General features: G+C 45.3%; 1 protein-coding gene across 1 annotated transcript in view; it reads right to left on the bottom strand.

Moving 5' to 3' along the window:
• Window positions 1–17647, bottom strand: part of RYR3 (ryanodine receptor 3) — a 586345-nt gene that overhangs the window by 117962 nt on the left and 450736 nt on the right. The window contains exons 41-45 of the mRNA XM_044392456.3: window positions 17368–17641; window positions 15475–15589; window positions 13779–13908; window positions 12540–12643; window positions 9055–9190 (exon numbers count right to left, since the gene is read on the bottom strand). Of these exons, the coding sequence (XP_044248391.2) occupies window positions 9055–9190; window positions 12540–12643; window positions 13779–13908; window positions 15475–15589; window positions 17368–17641 (759 nt within the window). The remainder of the gene's footprint in view (window positions 1–9054; window positions 9191–12539; window positions 12644–13778; window positions 13909–15474; window positions 15590–17367; window positions 17642–17647) is intronic.

Below are 17647 nucleotides of genomic sequence, written 5' to 3' on the forward strand. Positions count from 1 at the left end.
TTCCGCCATATCCTATTCATTAGAAGTGACTCACTGAGTCCAGCTCACGCTCCAAGGGAGACAAATCTATCTTTTGGATGGAGATGCTACTGAAGAATTTATAGACATATTTTAAAACTATCACAGGGGTTAAGCTCTGTTTAATGAAAACTTTCACGAATCCACTTAGAAGTGGTGTGAGTAGAGCATTAGAATGGGAACCCAGAAACCCTGGCTTCTCTTCCAGCTTTTTAGCAAATCACTATGTAAGCATGTATGCTGCACCGTCTCGCTGGGTCTTGCTTGCCCCATTGAGATACTCATGCATCTTCTAGTTTTTAGAGTGAGTCTATTAGTCTCCCCCATACGCAGAAATTTCTCCCATCATGTCCAGAGAATCAGAGGGGCTGAACGTACTGCCCCAGTGCTTGAAATCAGCGTACACTCAACTCACACTTGAACACACCTGATGTGACTCGCAGCTCTGGAAAGCCCACCCTACATCACAGCTGTAGTCCCGGCCTAGCGCTTGGCCTGCTGACGTCCTTTTTTATCACCCAACTGCCTGCATTGCAAGTATAATTCAAGATTATAAATATATACCATGTAAGTTTTAGAACTGCATAGCTAGATTCAGAAAAGTTTTCATTCAACTGAATTTAAACAGCCCATTGTCATGCATTCCCTGTCTTATAGCTCAGTCCTTTAGAAGACTCAAATTTTTATAAAGAAGCTCTTCTCCAAGTTTCATCTAATATATAAAACAGAATTTGTTTTTATTAAGCCAGAATCCACGTGAAGAAAATTCTCAGGAGACATAAAAAGGGTAAAATAGTCACAGTGATGATATAGTGGAAAGAATCAATGAAGGAGAGAAACCAAGGAGAGGTTGAGTAACGTTCTGCAATTTGTGGAAGATAAAATGGTGATGCTAAGCCCTAGGGCCATGCTTTCCTATATTAGTCAACCACTAGTCAAACCTCGCATTTATACTTGACTTAATTTAATCATGGGAGGGACACTTAAAGAAAAGCACCAGGAGAATCAACATATTTGAAAGCAAATAAACTTAGTTACAGATAACTCACAGTTCAGTACTTTCAAAGGTTGTTGGCCTCTGAAACTTATACCCATGCTCCCAGTAGTCATTTTTCATTATAAAAATGAAGCTAAAGCTTGGAAATTTTAAGCGTCAAAAATGGACAAAACCCCCCAATCCTGTTATTCAAGCTCATTTAAATATCATACTACGATTCTTTCAGTTCTCAGGATGGAAACACTTGTGGGTCAGCCGCGGTCTTCACCAGTATGCTGCTATCAACCTAGCTCTTCCCACAGTGATCAGTATCATGGAGTTTGATGGGACGTGGACCACAATGTACAAAAGAATTTGAAAAACTGAGACTATGAGTTCTATCTTGAGTTTGTTATTGAAATTCATTTGCCAAATTAACCTTATTTTACCTGAATTGCAGGTCTTCAGATCTAAGCTAATTGGGTGAGCTGCTGCAACGGACCCAGGAAGCCATCCTTTGATTACTGAACTGTAGACATCTGTGGGGGATGCAGAGTGAACGCTGCAAGAGGAAGTACCTGGAGTGCAACCATTCCTGCTAATTGGAGAGGGGGCCAAGGAAGAGAATTTCTAAAGGCTGCACAAGGTAGAGAAGTAGAGAAGAGGCATAATTAGGGGAGAGAGAGAGAGACCATTCTCTTCCTAATTACCTGTAGCTCAGCAAGGCAAGACGGACTGCCACACAAATCCACTACGGGGAAGCTGAATACTGACCTTGAGGGCATTTTTCAAGGGAGAGAGAGATCTGAGGTAAACTAGTTTTGCCCAAGGGCTTACAACAATGTTTTTGCTTGAGTTCCAAAATGAATAACGAGCTTCATAAGAGTGTGAGTATTCTTGGTGCCTTTCTTCAAAGGCTCTCAACACTGCCTTCACGTTACTATCTTCTTTCCACATTCCCGACAAGTTGAATGGAAATGGCAATGACCCTCCCTCTTTACCCTGAAGCAGTCATTCTCACCACAGGGACAATTAGTCATGATGCAATGACTTCATTTTTGGCCCATCAATTTTCTTACTCTCAATATTCTAACTACAGTCCTTGTTTCAAGCTCCTTTGCCTGGAATGTTTTCTTCCTTCCCATTACCTTCACATAAACCCTTGAGCTAGGTAGTTCTGCTTCAACCTCGGAAGCCCTAGAGGATATGGTCTTCTCAAACACCCTGCACTCTTCCTTTAATCATTGAACACAAGTACAATGAATGAATTGTTTGTATCTGTGTCTGTTTTTTTTCACTAGACCGTCTAGTTAGTAAGAACAGGGCTTATGTCTGTATTATCTAACCCTGTATGCGCAAGCACCTTGTTAACATTTGACACATCAACGGCATTCAGAAAATATTTTTGAATAAAATAGACTCCACTGAGACTCAAGGCAGAGTGTGAAATGACAGGATGGGAAGCTGAGGGTGACTATCCATTACTGCATTACCAGATCAACTACCAGCCTTTGTTTACAAGAGCCTGGGTTGTTCATTTCCTCAGATTTCAATTAGTCTTAAGGAAAAGAACATAATCCCCAATCAAGTCAGAGCACTGGAGGCCTAGCATGAATGCATCTAGAGTATCTTAATTTACAGAATCACAATGCAGGGGGTGATGGCCAGGACCCAATATCTTTTTTTTTGGTAAGTGCCAACTTTGATATGGTGGTTGGCAACTTGCATGAACCAAGTCATTCCAAGTGGCTGAGACATATGATCTCCTCCTTAGGGCTTTCTCACCTGTGGAGGAAGGAGCTGAGGATATGTCAATCAACTACTATGGCAGCACAGAGAGCAGATGAGGAACCGTTTGTCCTTTTGGTTATTAATTCAACCATTCATTAAGTTCACATTACTCGCTAATCACTGATCTAGGCCCAGTGGACATGCAGTGTAGACGACAGGCAAGCCTGGACCCCAGGATGAGATGAGTGGAACAGAAAAGCCCCATCAGATCTATATACCTGCAGCAGAGCTCCCCAAATATCTTGCAGATATGTGAGCAAGAAATAAATGCTTATTATTCTATGCCATTGAGACTATAAAGACTATAAAGTTTTGTTATGCAGCAGAGGTCAATTAACACAGGCCAAGAGTAGGAACAGGGAAATAGTCCCCATGCAGCTGCAGTGGTCCAGGTGGAAGATAATGATGGTTTGGAGTAGGCTTTGACCAGCGGACATGGAGAGAAGTCCAAGCTGATGGATTTCAGGTAACTTTTAGACATGGAGTCTACAGAATTTTAAGTGGATTGAATGCGGGGATAAGGAAAAAGTCTGAATGGAGGATGCCACCTAAGATTTTTGAGCATCTGCAAAGTTAGTAGTGCTAGCTAGGGAGATGAGGAAGCTAAGAGAACAAGTTTGGGCAGATATACAAATTAAGCCTTAAGATCTATAAAATTTGAAATGCCTATTCAACGTTCAAGTAGAAATATCAAGTAGGCAGCAGGTTACACAAGTCTGGGGCTCAGGGAAGAGAAAAAGGATGGAAATGTATATTTGGGGGATCATTAGCAAATATGTGGGATTTAAAGCTAAGAGACTGAATGAAAATCTTGTAGGCTGGACTGGTATGGTAGTCCAGAAATTCTGGAGACTAGTATTTAATTCCAGAATCACGCCAAAATGTTGCCCATGTATCTAGAGTTTGGATTCACATGGCTTTTCATGTAATGTGTTAAATAAAACTCGAGTGAGACTGAAACCCGGAGTCCGAGTTGAGGTGTGCTCTCATAGAACAGAGCCCTCCTGTTAAATAGGGGCATTCTCACGGAGTTGGTGAGAATCAGTTTGTGATGAGTACCAGGATCATAATACTGTCACTTTGGGGAAATAATGTTGATGGAGCAGCTTTTGACCTGCTTTACTATTTCAGTTAAAATCTACAGTACTATGTGGGTGCCAGGCTTCATTTGCCATTGTTATCAATAAAGTGATTGATAACGAGTCCATGCACATATGGATTTAGCATATTTGGGTTCATGCCAAAATGCTCGGCCATCACCACTGCTGGGATCTCACAGGCAGCAGTGGAAGAGAAATGCTGAATAATTTACTTAGCATCACATCTCACGGCCTGTCATATACACTTGGCATGTCACCTAATGGATACCCAAGTTATGGCCATTGATGACAAATCTGCCTAGGAAAATAGATTCGGCAAAGCTAGGAAGATTGTGTCCCTCACAACTGAGTTTATAGCCTGGTGAAGACATCACTAAAATACTCCAAGGACTCAAAAGGAAGCACAGAATAACTTTTCCCTTTTTTTGTGGATTGGTAAGAAATCTTCTTCCTTGTAATCTACATTAGGAAGGGATTAATCAGACACCCAGACACATCTGTGTCTAGACTGGTTATAAAGTTTACAACTGCAGGGTAAATAGAAGCTTCTCAGCTTCATTACTCCCAGAGTAAAACACGACCCAAGGCTTCTGAGCAAGCTAATAAAAAAAGTGGAGAAAATTATATGCTTTAAGAAGTTTCTTTTAAAGGCAAATCTTGTTTAAGAAGATTTAATACAAACATTAACAGAGACTAGTAAAATAATGTTGGAAAGAATTTTCTAATTCTATTATTTTAATATAGCAAGAGCTTTTGATTTGGCTTTTAAAAAGTTTTTTTAAAAAACATTAGTACCAAACAGTAATTAAATAATGCCACAATTTTTGAACAGCTCAAAGGAGAAAATGCTGTTTCTCTTCGTTCATTCATTAGAAAGACTGTACTACCAAGACAACACCGTGCAACCGTGTGAGTAATGTTTGGCCTCTGGGGCCAAACTGCTCCAGTTCAAATCCTGGCTTTACATCTTACTAGCTGTGTGATTCTGGGCAAGGTACTTAATCCCTCTAAGCAACTGGGTCTTTCTCTGTAAGATGAAGATAACTGTACCCATCTCATTGGATTTTTGTATTAAGTGAGTTAATACGTCCAAAAGTGCTTTGAACAGTGCCTGGCACATGGTAAGTGCTCAATAAGGGTTAGCTGCTATCATCACCACCACCATCCTAACCAACTCCATCATCACTCACTACCACCCACCAGTCATCCCCACACCCCACTATGACAATCCATCACCCAACCACACCTCACCAACATCCACTATGACCACCCCATTGTCATGCATCACTACCCATAACCATTACCGCACCTCTCGTCACTAATCACCATCCACCTCAATCACCCCAAAACCTGCTATGACCACTACTCAACCATTATATCCCCCCCACAACATCATTGTCAACCACTGCCTACTATCACCACCCCACCATCATCCCCTTTTGCCACCTGCCACCCTCTACCATTACCCGTCATGACAACTCTTACCACCTACCACCATGATAGTCTGTAACACCTTTATCTTTCACTGCTGAGTAGAGGCCACAAAAAGTTCTTTTTAATTACTTCTAGACATGAAAACTTACAAAGGGCTTTGAGAGCCCTAAAGGATCTATTTGAGTGTTCCCATTTCAAATGCCCTGATATTCTTGTGAAGACCATGAACGACGACGACAACTATGATGACTTCAGGTTTCCTATATTTCCGGCACTGTGCTAATCTGTTTCCCATGGATTACTTCATTTAAGCCTTACAACAATTCTGTGAAGTACATACTATTGTTATCTCTACTTAACATACATACACAAAAAAACAGCCTAGGAAAGTTTTAGTTTGCCTGAATTTGCAAGGCTAGTAAGTGACAGAGCTCTATCTGTACCCCAGACACTCCTCCACTCTCCAGCCTAAAGTCTTCCATATCACTCTGCTGTGCTTAAAGCACTCTTTCTCCTTCTGTAGGGGTTCAAGAAGATTCTAACATTTCTCTCTCTCTCTTTCGTGCTTTCCCCTGGGACAGCCTACTCCCACCATTTCAACTTCAGATGATCTGCAAGTCTCTTCAGTCCCAACCTGCTGATTGACTGATCTCTAGCCTATAACATCAATCAGGGCATCCTCATTTTGCAGTCAAGCACTGCAAAACCAATGAATGGTTGGTTTGAATGCAACCAAGCTCATTACCTTCTATCACAAACCATTTTCTTCTTCTCACATCTTTCTCTCTTCCTTCCTCCCTCCCTCCCCCCTCTTCCTCCCAACCTCCCTTCCTCTCTTTCCCTCCCTCCCCCTCCCTCCCCCTCCCTTCCTTCCTTCCTTCCTTCCTTCCTTCCTTCCTTCCTTCCTTCCTTCCTTCCAGAGAGGGAGAGGGAAGGAAAAGAGGGAGAGAGAGAATCTCAAGCAGGCTCCATGCTCAGCATGGTGCCCTACATGGGGCTCAATCTCACAACCCTGAGATCATGACCTGAGCCAAAATCAAGAGTCGGATCCTTAACCAACTGAGCCACCCAGGTGCCCCTCACATCTTTATTTCTTTTCCTCCTATGCTTACATCTCTAAGCTTTTTTTTTTTTAAAGATTTTATTTATTTATTCGACAGAGATAGAGACAGCCAGCGAGAGAGGGAACACAAGCAGGGGGAGTGGGAGAGGAAGAAGCAGGCTCATTGCGGAGGAGCCTGATGTGGGGCTCGATCCCATAACGCCAGGATCACGCCCTGAGCCGAAGGCAGACGCTTAACCGCTGTGCCACCCAGGCGCCCCACATCTCTAAGCTTTAATGTGACTTCTATTTCTTTTTATCAACACAACCAAGCCCAACCACCATAATCACCATCATCACCTAGTTGTATAAATACTGTCTCTGTAATTTCTTTCCAATGTATCTTCCCTATTCCATTCCTACCACCACCATTATCATTTAGAAACTCATTATTCTAACCTGGGCACAGAAATTCTAAATGGTTACTGTCAGTCTCTTTCCAGTTAAAAAGGTTTCCCAGTACTCTGAACACTGAATCTAAACTGTTTAGCTTAGCGTTTAGGTTCTCTCTGGTATAGTTGCCTACCTTTTAAACCGCATCTCTTGCCACTGTCACCCACCTATCTATCCTCCAGACCAACGGATCACTCTATTTCCTGAGCATAGCATGCTGTAGTCTTGAGGCAGCTGCTCATACCACTCCCCAGACGGGTCATCTTTCCTGCACGTGTGCGTCTGGGAACTCTGACCCTTTGAAGCTCATTTCTAATATCACCTCCTCCATGAGGCCTGCTCTGATCTTCTCAACAGGATGTGAGTTTCCCCTGAGGAAGCCCTACAGGACTCTGTCCCTGCCTTACTCTACTTATTATAGTGATCTCTGTTCATGTCTACTCCCCTTACTAGACCGTACATTTTTGGGAAGCAGAAGCTATTTACCTTTTGCAAAAACCAAACGTGGCCTTTATATTACAGAAACACAATATACGTTAAATTAGAATGTACATATTGGGGCGCCTGTACGGTGCAGTTGGTTCAGCATCCAATTCTTGGTTTCGGCACAGGTCACGCTCTAAGGGTCCTGGGACCGAACCCCTGCATTAGGCTCTGTGCTCAGCATGGAGTCTGCTTGAGATTCTCTCTCCCTCTGCCCCTCCCACTCATGTTCTCTAATAAATAAATCTTTTAAAAACATAAAATGTACATATTTTCCTACTAATGGGCCAATTTGCTAGAGTTTGTTGCTTTATGAAATTTCTCTATAGACAGTATGTGAAAAAGGTATAAAACAATCTGAAAGCAAAGGGGGCAGACTAAACATTTTGGTCATATTTAGACCAATATGGTCATATGTAACCAGGATAAGCAAGTGTTGGAATTTGGGCAATCTTGATAGGAACGGAGGCAGTGGATTCCTTTACCCTCATAACCTATATAGACAGCCCCACCAAAATGACTTACGAAGCTCTTGATCTTGTGAAGGGGCCCAAGATGAATGAATATGTTAGTCCTGGCTTGATTTGGTCTGTGTCACACAGTCTACTCAGATAATTTAGTGAGATTTATGAATCCTTAAAAACCACTTAAAAAATTTTCCCTTTTACCACAGTAACCCTGAATTCATTCTGGACATGCGGTCCTTTGGATAGAAAGTGGAAGAGACTATTAGAGGATTCACTGACACCGGCCGCAAAGAAAATGGAATTCAGCAATGCTGGTGATGAACAGATAGGGACACTGATGAGTAGAGAGAGCAGCAGAAGATAGGTGATCAAGAATCCAGTCGGACGAGACCCAGGAAGAAAAGGGGAAAACCAGGACGATGGAAATCATTCAAATATTAAGAGGAGAGTGTATTAGAGGAAAGTAAGTAGGTGGGACGGGGATGAAGGGAGACAAGAAAAGTACATGGGAACACGATGATCTCATCGTGGCAATATACTTTGAGACAAACTCTTATACTTAGAACATTTGGCATGATTGCTCATGAGCTGTAATCCCTCTTTGCAATCATGTAATGAGCCAGGCTGGATTTGTTAGCCTGGAACTGCCAACTGGGAGAAGGGAGAAGGATCATAATCCCCATGTGAATATAAGTGAATTAGTATTAGAACAAAATCTTGGGAGACAAGGTACATTTTCAAGAAAGTAGTCCACTTAATATTCTACACAATATTTGGTATATTATACTTGGGGAAATAAGAATTTCTGTAGACTTGGAATTCATTATAAATGGGAAGTAATTTGTGTTAAGAATAGTATTTAGGGTTGCCACAAAAATACTCTCCTGGGAGTTTAGTTACCTTTTATAGTTATTTACTTATTCTTCATTTTTATGCAAGCATGTATCCATCCATCCAACAGCCTAAGCATCTGAAGGCACAGCTGCATTTAGCTTTGTGAAACAGGGGAGATGAAGATATTAATAATCCCCTCTTTTACTGCGAGAAGAGGTACAAAGCAGTGAAAAGCCCTAGCCTCTGCCTCGATTTTCTTGCTGCATCTGGCACTAGAGCTCAGTACGCTGTCCATCGGACGCTATTCTTGATCCTTCTCTGGCCTGATTCTCCCTGAGACTGTTCGGCCAGCTGCCACCTAAAGACAGAAGGAAATGCAAAGGACCTCTCTTTCCTTATTTGTACCCAAGTTTATGCTATCCCAGATCTGAAAGGCATGAAAAATCTGGGACTCACTGTTCACAAAGACGGCAAACCTCAGGAAGGACAGATAACGTTCCCCTTCAATGGGGTTCCAGCCGACATCAGGGTATCCTTTGGCTAGAAGCATGGGGCAGCTCTGCAGACCACAGCCTGCCAAGTAGGTCACCACCTGCCAACAAAAGTACAAAAGTAAGTGTCTAAGTTTTCACAAGATAGCTGTTAGGCCTATAAAATTCTGGGAACAGAAGGGCTTTCATTCTTCTAGAAGCAAGAGAGAGCCCCAAACCTTTAAATTCATAATTCAGTAGGTTTGAAACCAGAACTTCCAATTCATTATTGTTTCCAAGTAACCAACAGGACTGATTATCACTGTTATGGAGGAATACTCCCTGAGCTCTCAGTTCCTTGGTTTTCCCAGTTCTGCAAGAGGGAACTGCCATTTAAACACAGCCCTGATGGGGCGCCTGGGTGGCTCAGTAGGTTAAGCATCCGACTCTTGATTTTAGCTCAGGTCATGATCTCAGGGTCATGAGATTGAGCCCCACATTGGGTTTTGCACTCAGCGGGGAATCTGCATGAGATTCTCTCTCTCCCTCTGCCCCTCCCCCCCACGTGTGCTCACATGCTCTCTAAAAGTTAATAAATAAATCTAAAAAAATAATAAACACAGGCCTAACTAGGGGGCATCTGAGGAGATATGGGCCCAGGTGGGCCATGTTCATTTGGCCATGTTATTTCAAGACCAAAATATTCAGTCACTGGTTGACTCTGAGTGGGCCCTTGACAAATTGGGGATCCCTACTTAAGTTCTGCATTTCATGTCAAAAGCCGAGAAGTTAAGGTTGGGGTGGTGAGTGAGGGGCCATGGCCAGTTAAGGGCTGGGATTGATAGTGTTCTCTTTGCTTCTAGGTCACTGGATCTCAGCCCTGTGATCTTGTAGAATAGTTTAGAACTTGCCTACTTTTTAGAAGGTGTCAGGCAAAAAAGAATAAAAAGAAAAAAAAAAAAAAAAAAGAAGAAGCCTGGCAAATAGACCTTTGTTTGAAATGCAGTTGTTATTCTGATTGAGCCTTTGACATTTTTTGCGTACAAGGAGAAGGGGAGAATCCACGGTGCTGCAAAATCCTCAAAGTCATTCATTTTTGAATCCCCAGAGCCCAGCACATAGCACATGGTCAATAAATGGTTTTCAAATGAATCATGTATTTGCTGATGTCAAACACTCTAAGTCTTTTTGTAAGAATAATGAATCTAAGTCACAACCCATACGAAACAATCATCACATTGTTTTTCCTTCTTAAACCAGTAACGATACTATTCTGCTTGGAGCTTGGACTTGACTTGGCCTTGAAAATGTCAGGAAAACATCAATAAAGTCAGGAATTAGGCAGTGTTTTCAAGGTTACAGGTGCAACACATTTCACTGGCCACTGAAATAAGGGTGTGTGGGGGATTGTTGTTCAACCTTAAGGGACCTACTTTCTGCTGTGATCAATGGAAAGGAAGAACGGCAGCATTTCCCTCTCCTTTCCCTTCTCTCCTAGGAGCCATACTTCGGTGACTTCCTGACACTGGTCTGAATAAAGTCTGTAGCACTGTGCTGAGCCACTGAGCCACTGGAACCACTGCAAGATGGGGCAGCAGACCTCATCCTGCCCCTTTACCGATTTCCCTGCGACCCCTTGCTCCCTTTCCCAGCCTCCCAGCCTCTCCTTATCCCATCTTGCATCTTCCAAGGGAAGCTTAGGGTCTTTGTCAAGCATGGTCATTTCAAAAGCTGACCGGCAGCTCTGAGGAGGGTACTGAGTACTAAACCTCATGGCACTGTCCTGTTCTAAGACGACCAACTTTTTTATACAGGCATCAGTTAACTCACCAAAGGCGTTTGTTTTGCTTTTTTTTTTTTTTTTTTTTGAGAGATAGAACACATGTGTGAGTCAGTGGTGGGTGGGACAGAGGGGGTGGGAGAAAGAGAATCTTAAGCAGGCTCCACGCTCCCTGATACAGGGCTTGATCTCACGACCCTGAGATCATGACCCGAGCTGAGACCAGGAGTCAGACGCTTAACCGACTGAGCCACCCAGGCGTCCCAAACCACTGAGCTCTTGACTGCTGTTTCAATGGATGCGGAGCAGAGTTTGACGGAAGTCTGTCTCACTAGAAGACCAGAATATCCGTGACATTTGTGGAAAAGCTATCACACGACGTACTGCTGTGTGGCAGAACATTTGAGTCCGTGTGTGTATGAGAGGGGGTGTGTCTTGTTTCAGATCCAATCAGCTCTTCTCGCTTAAACCAGGCTGTGTTTTCTAAAATACAAGTCATGTTGTGCTGTTCCTCGGCTTAAAGCCCTCTGACGGTTTCCATTGCTCTTGGCTCTACGGAGAGGTCCTAGCACTGAACAGGTAAGAACACAGCCTCTGGAGCCAGATTCTTTTGGATCCTGGCTCTGACACTTAACAAACCCCATGATGCTGAGCACATCAGCTAGCCTCTCTATGCCTCAGTTTCCTCCCTTATAACTGAGGGCACTAACAAAAATGTTCTGGGGGTCACGGTCATGTGAGTTAATTCAGAGTGGGACCGGGCCCCTAGTGATCCTGTAGCAGTATGAACTTCTACCATGGACAGTTATGGCAGCACCAAGCCCAATTCCCCACTGTCCCTCCTCACTCCCCAAGCACTCCCCCCGAGCACCCTGTGATCCCTCACATCCACTTTCCCAGTTCTCAAACACACCACGCTCTCCTCACTGAACCTCAAACATTCCTGGCACACTTTTCCCAATGGTGTGGCTGCTTGGTTTCTACTCTTCCCTCAGATCGTCACTCTCCCGAGTGACCTCCCTGATCCCCTGGTCACGGTGAGCGGCGCCTCTCCCAGGCACTTCCAAACCCACTGTTCAGTGGATGACCCCTTACTTGCCCCCTCACCCTTGCCACATCCGTCTCCTTCACACTCAGAGTGCACTGTGCATCTTGGCAGCCACCCAGTCAAGGAAACAGCCCCAAAATGAACGGGGAAAGATGTAGGTGAATCAGCCTCCCGTCATCACCACCAGTGGGGGCGCATTCCAGAATCCCCATGTGAGGCAGCTCAGTTTTGCCTCCTCTGTACCTGCAGAGGATGTGTGGGCCTTCTTTGTTCCTCTACTGATTATACAGTTTTCTGTCGTGTTTCTTTCCTCGGTGTGTGGACTTAAAAATTCAATCACACAGAACTTTATTAGGGTCTGCAGGTCTCTGGTAGTGTTCCATGTAGACCAGTGAGGCTGGGCCTCCACATACAGAGAACACAAACATCCAGGTATCCAAGTCTCTGAAGTTGGCTTTCCCCGCCCACAGGAGATGCTCTGGTCCTAATTATCATGCTGCTGCCGGTTACTCACTTTCTACCACATTTCCGTGGAGCCCTAAAGAGATTCTGATGGAGACCCAGTCTTGGGTCTGCATTTCCTTGGCTTGGCTGTACTGCAGGCAGGAGAGAGCAAGCACATTGCCTCCCCGGGGCCAGTTACCTTCTCGAGGTCTGGTTCCTCTAAGCCCAGCGCTAACTCGTTGTTGTCCATCACGGAGGAAGCCGCCACATCCAGTGGGGTAGATCCTCTCATCGAAGGGGAAGCTGAGGAAGGAAGAGAGGAGAGAGAAAGGGATGGGGGCCGTCCAGTGCTGAGCTGAAGTTGCAGTGCCCACTCATGGTCAGGAGAGGGCAGCAAACACACTAAACTTGGGTCCCACCGTTCAGGGGGGCTGCCTGGCCAATTTAAGAACAGCTTTGTTATCCTTGTCCCCACACTCATTATTGGTTGTGAACATGGAGTAAGTTAGAAAACCAGCTCACAGAATTAGCTGGGGCCATGTATTTTCAAGTACTTTTGTAACATGATACTTCTTGGGGGCCCCACTTCGGTGATCACTCAAACGGTAGAGGTGCCACTTAACGAACTAAGCGCAAACGACTTGGCCATTATGAGGGCCACCACCCAGAATTTAAACACAGCCTCAAACAGCATTAGCTCATGTAGTTACATCAGGTCACCAATGCTGTCTTTGATTTTCCTTTGTTGGGTTCTTGGGCTAGAAAAAAGGAAAACTTTTTTAAAATAACAGGTTGGCAGTCTGAGGTTGCCTTTGATAAATCAGAAACTTGAGACGTCAGAGGTCACATGGATGTAGGTGTGGTTTTGCGTCCTTCACAGATTCATTTGGTTTACATCCAGAACAGTGAGTAAGGCGTACGCACTGTGTTGCTTTCCTAGTGGTGCTGACGGATTTACGCTGTTTATCCACGGTTGCTCTTGGCCAGTCCGCCTTCCAGCTTAGCAGAGCGCTGGCTAGTTGGCTGATGGGACAAGCATGCAGCCGACAGCCAGCCTGCCAAGACCTTGGTCTCATTAGCACTGCTCCCTGGTCAGCAGAGTGGGCTGGGGGTAGGGAATCTGTGTCCCCAGACTCGCTCTACAATCTCAGGCAGCATTTCGTAAGCATGAGCCACTGGTCCCAAGGGAGACGAGGTAAAACATGTGACTATGCCAACACAAATCTGTCACCAGTGCTGGTGGGTGGCAACATCTCTCCTTAGGTTGGACAGCAGACATATCGTATCATCATTTCATTTATTTTTAAATCAGGCAGGTTCTTTCTTATATTTAAAAATACCTTAGCAGGTATGTAGCTTCTTTCCCTTTACCCCCTAAGCAGTCAGCAGGGGGAGTGTCACCTCCAAGCCCCAATGTGGAAGCGATAACATGACATACCTAGGCCAACACTGCTATTCTCCAACAGGTAACTCAGATGCTCAAACATGGCCTTCTGATTTTGCCGGCTAATTCGACAGAAATAGCAGAGGAAGCGGCAACAGCTCGCGACCATTTTTGGAAAAGCAATCTGTAGGGAGAAGAAGGGAATGTCAAGGAAAAGAGTCCATCATGAGTCCTTTCTGAAAAGTCTGATCTCCAAGAGTCTTAGGGTATGCCATCAATGGACGTCCGCCTGTCAATACTGGTGTAAGCTATGAACAGTTTGGAAAATGAATTTTCTTACTTCTTACTTTCTTACAAGACTTATTCGCTTATTCCAAGACAGAGCACGGACACCTGAGAAGAGGCTTCCCAAAATATTGAGAGCTAATTTTAGTTCCTGAAATATCTTTCTTTCGAAGGAAAGAGAAGTCAAACAAGAATCCTAGACACCCTCTGATGTCACATGAAATTGCATGACCCTACATCAGACTATGGTTTCCATCTGGGAAGGGAGTGGACAGAACTCCGATGAGGAAGTTCAGAAAGGGAGATGGGTGATTATCAAATAATGCCCAGCATTATATCAGACCCGAGTCCTCTAGGTAAAGGCAGGCCCCTAGGGTTGTGGGAGCCTGACGAGCATTGCCCTCTCAGGCTTTGAGCCTTCCCCAATCACTTTTTTATCTTCCCTAGTTACTTCTGTCCTTGATGACTGCTCTCCAATGGGCTCCCACAGCACTTGCAATCTGATTCATACAATTTAGCACCGAGATGCCGTCTTATATTACTGCTGTTTGCACTTGGTTTCTCTCCTTAACATAGTAATTAACATCTCTAGAGCCTGGCCACATCTTAGTTCTGATCCAATAATGCTCAGTAAGTGGTGTCTGTGTTAACCTTGCTCTGGATCCTAGAAAGTCCTTGATTTCCTCCTTTAGAATCATGGGGTGGGCTCTCTCAAAAGTAAGGTTCCGAAACCGGCATGCTACCTGCTCGCTGAGGCATGCAGACATCTGTTCAGGGCTCTCCTGCAGCGGGTCCACTTTCCCCAGGGACCAGAAGGAAGCAAGTCAATACTGGTGAAACTGCTTTGAAAATCATTCATTCCTAGGACCCTGGCACTCTGGAATTTCCCACATCTAAAAACATCCTCCAATCTACTGCCTTCAGACCCTAACTCTGAGGAGTACCCCACACAAATTAGGATAAATGCCCAGGGAGCTCCCCGACAGTGGGCTTGTGATGGGGGGCTGGCCAGGAAAGCCGATATCCTCAGGAGCTCGGTGCACGGAGCAAACACGCGCACTCCCGAGGGAACGCTGCCAGGATCGTTATTAAGATCCTGTTCTTCTTTAGAGCAGCATTCTCCCGACCCAGCACAAAACACACCAGGCTCCTAAGTGGAACCCGGAGGAATTCCTGCTTGGAAGGAGCGGGCTGAAGAGTACGGGAAGTGAACTTAGCAGGTGAACAGCCTCGTGGAACGAGCAGGAAAAGCGCTGAGCTTCAGGAACCAGGGCTCCTACACTGGCTGGATTCCATTCAGTAGCGCTGTCCTGTCCCTTGGCTGTTTCCCGGCCTTACGCACATCCCTCCCTCTCCCTGGGAAGGGTCACTGAGGCAATGGACGCCAGCCACGTGGCTTCGAACAGGTCACCACATGCCGCTGCGCAGGGGTCAGGTTCTGGCTGAGTTCTCCTCGTAGCATTACCTGAGACTTCTCTGTGCCCAACACGTTCACCATCACCTCCATCACCGTCTCGTGCATGCCAAGGACTCGCATGAGGTTGGGATGCTGGTAGAACACCTTGTTGTTCATAATGTCTCTACGGTAAAGACGGGACAGAGGCTTCAGCACTTGCTTCTACCAGTGCTGTGAAAATTCACGGGTGAGGACACACAGATGCGCAGACGGTGGGTGAAGGGATGCAAATGTGACAGGCCAGAAGGTACTAAGGTACCAGGTCAGTCAGAATACATGTGGAGTGCCTTTTAGCTGATAGGAGTATTTTGTGCTTTTTCATCGCTATGAATACTTTCTTTCTGTGAGACAATTCCTTCTAATGACATATTACACAGTTTTCCCTTTGTCTTTTTTTTTTCTTAAAGATTTTATTTATTTGACAGAGAGAGTGAGTGAGTGACCCCAAGCAAGGGGAACAGCAGGCAGGGAGAGGGAGAAGCTGGCTCCCCACTGAACAGGGAGCCCGATGTAGGGCTTGATCCCAGGACCCTGAGATCATGACCTGAGCTGAAGGCAGACATTAACAGACTGAGCCACCCAGGCGCCCCTTCCCTTCGTCTTTTTGCTTGAAATAGTTTGGAGACAGCCCGGACTACTGGATTTCTCTTCCTCCATGTACTCATGGTCTTCTACTTTTTTTTTTTTCTTTTCTCATCCTTATATCTATGTCTCTGTGTACTTCAGTTTTCTTCATGATAGGGCCGTACCCCTTTCTTAAAGGCAGTTGTGTATTAGTGCCCGTGACATTCTTGGGCAACAGTCCTCAAAAGCCAGTGAAATAAACAATGAAATATAAATGTATTTTAAAATCATTCGGTATAAATTCACACATAATAAAGCTGCAGGCAAATCAAAATGCAGCGGCAGCCCGTGACGTGGCTGTGTAATCCCTCACAGGGTGGCGACTCTCGGCCTGTGCCCTCTCCCCTGAGTGTGGGCCGCTGTTAAGAGGACACAGCACTCGTTTTCACTGCTGCTACGTCTACTGCAAGGGCTGGGGAGAAGCTAATTCTGCAGTTTTCTTCTCCCATAAGAGTTTCTTCATTTCCAGCACATACATGACTCTTCCTTGGAAATGAATTTGAGGCATGAGAGCATCCCCTTGTCCCAACCCAGGGACCCTCAAAGTCCCTCTTCCGGGCCTCGGGTGGGGTTCCTTCAGTGTGCTGCCTCTGGGGCAGTGGGAGGGAACATGGAGCAGCAGGAAGGTCATGGTCCCAGTTCTTGATTTTAATCAAGTAACATCGTGGGCTGGTCAGTTAACTTTTTTGGGCTTTGGTTTTCTCACCCACACAATGGAACCACACCCCCGAATTAAAGGAAATCTTTTTGATGCCTAAAATGCTATCTTTTTGCCAGCATGGATTCTAAGGAAGAGCTGTGAGCTACTGTTCTGGGGAAAGGTGCCTCGCAGGACTGACAGAAATGACTCTCTGGGTTAGTCCCGCGCAAAGGGAGGGACCAGCCAGTAGCTTCTCAGAGGAAAGTCTCAGAAGAGTTCCAGTCAAAAGCTCAACTGCTCAAAACCTGTCTCTCTTGTTGAGTTGAACACACTTTCCTCTGAATTGTTTTTCATTGCCTCCCTGGGGCTATTTTCTTCAGACACAAACCAAATAACCGCTTTTCTCCCCACCGCTCCTCCCCACCGCTTCTGGCAATGTCCCTTCACCTCAGTAGCCTGCAGTCTGGTCTCCCCAGTCCTCAAAGGTGACTGATTCACCAAGAATCAGGAGTGAAATCAGGATGGCAACACACAGGGATTTATACAACTGGATTCTGGAACATCTCTACAGCCAGGTAAACCAGTTTTCCCTCCCGAAGTTCTCCTGAGGGACTTGCACTTCGCTGAGAATGACCTACCCCAGCCCGTTGATCATGAGCAGCTCCTCCTCCTTGCCCATCCTGACACTGAGCAGGCAGCGGATCTGGCCCAGCGCGGCCAGCAGGCTGATGGTGTCGCTCACGGAGGCCTGACTGATGGTGTAGGTCCTCCGCAGGGCCTGCAGCAGCTCCCCGATGCTGTCATACTGTCTCCGGAGGAGGCTGAACATCATCCGGACCAACTCCGCATCCTGGATCTGGTCCTCCTGGGCCCAGCGGATCATGGTCTGTGAGATGAGCTCCTTCAAGGTGGCTAGAA

The sequence above is a fragment of the Ursus arctos genome, unplaced genomic scaffold, assembly GCF_023065955.2.
Source record: "Ursus arctos isolate Adak ecotype North America unplaced genomic scaffold, UrsArc2.0 scaffold_36, whole genome shotgun sequence".
Classification (NCBI taxonomy): Eukaryota; Metazoa; Chordata; class Mammalia; order Carnivora; family Ursidae; genus Ursus; species Ursus arctos.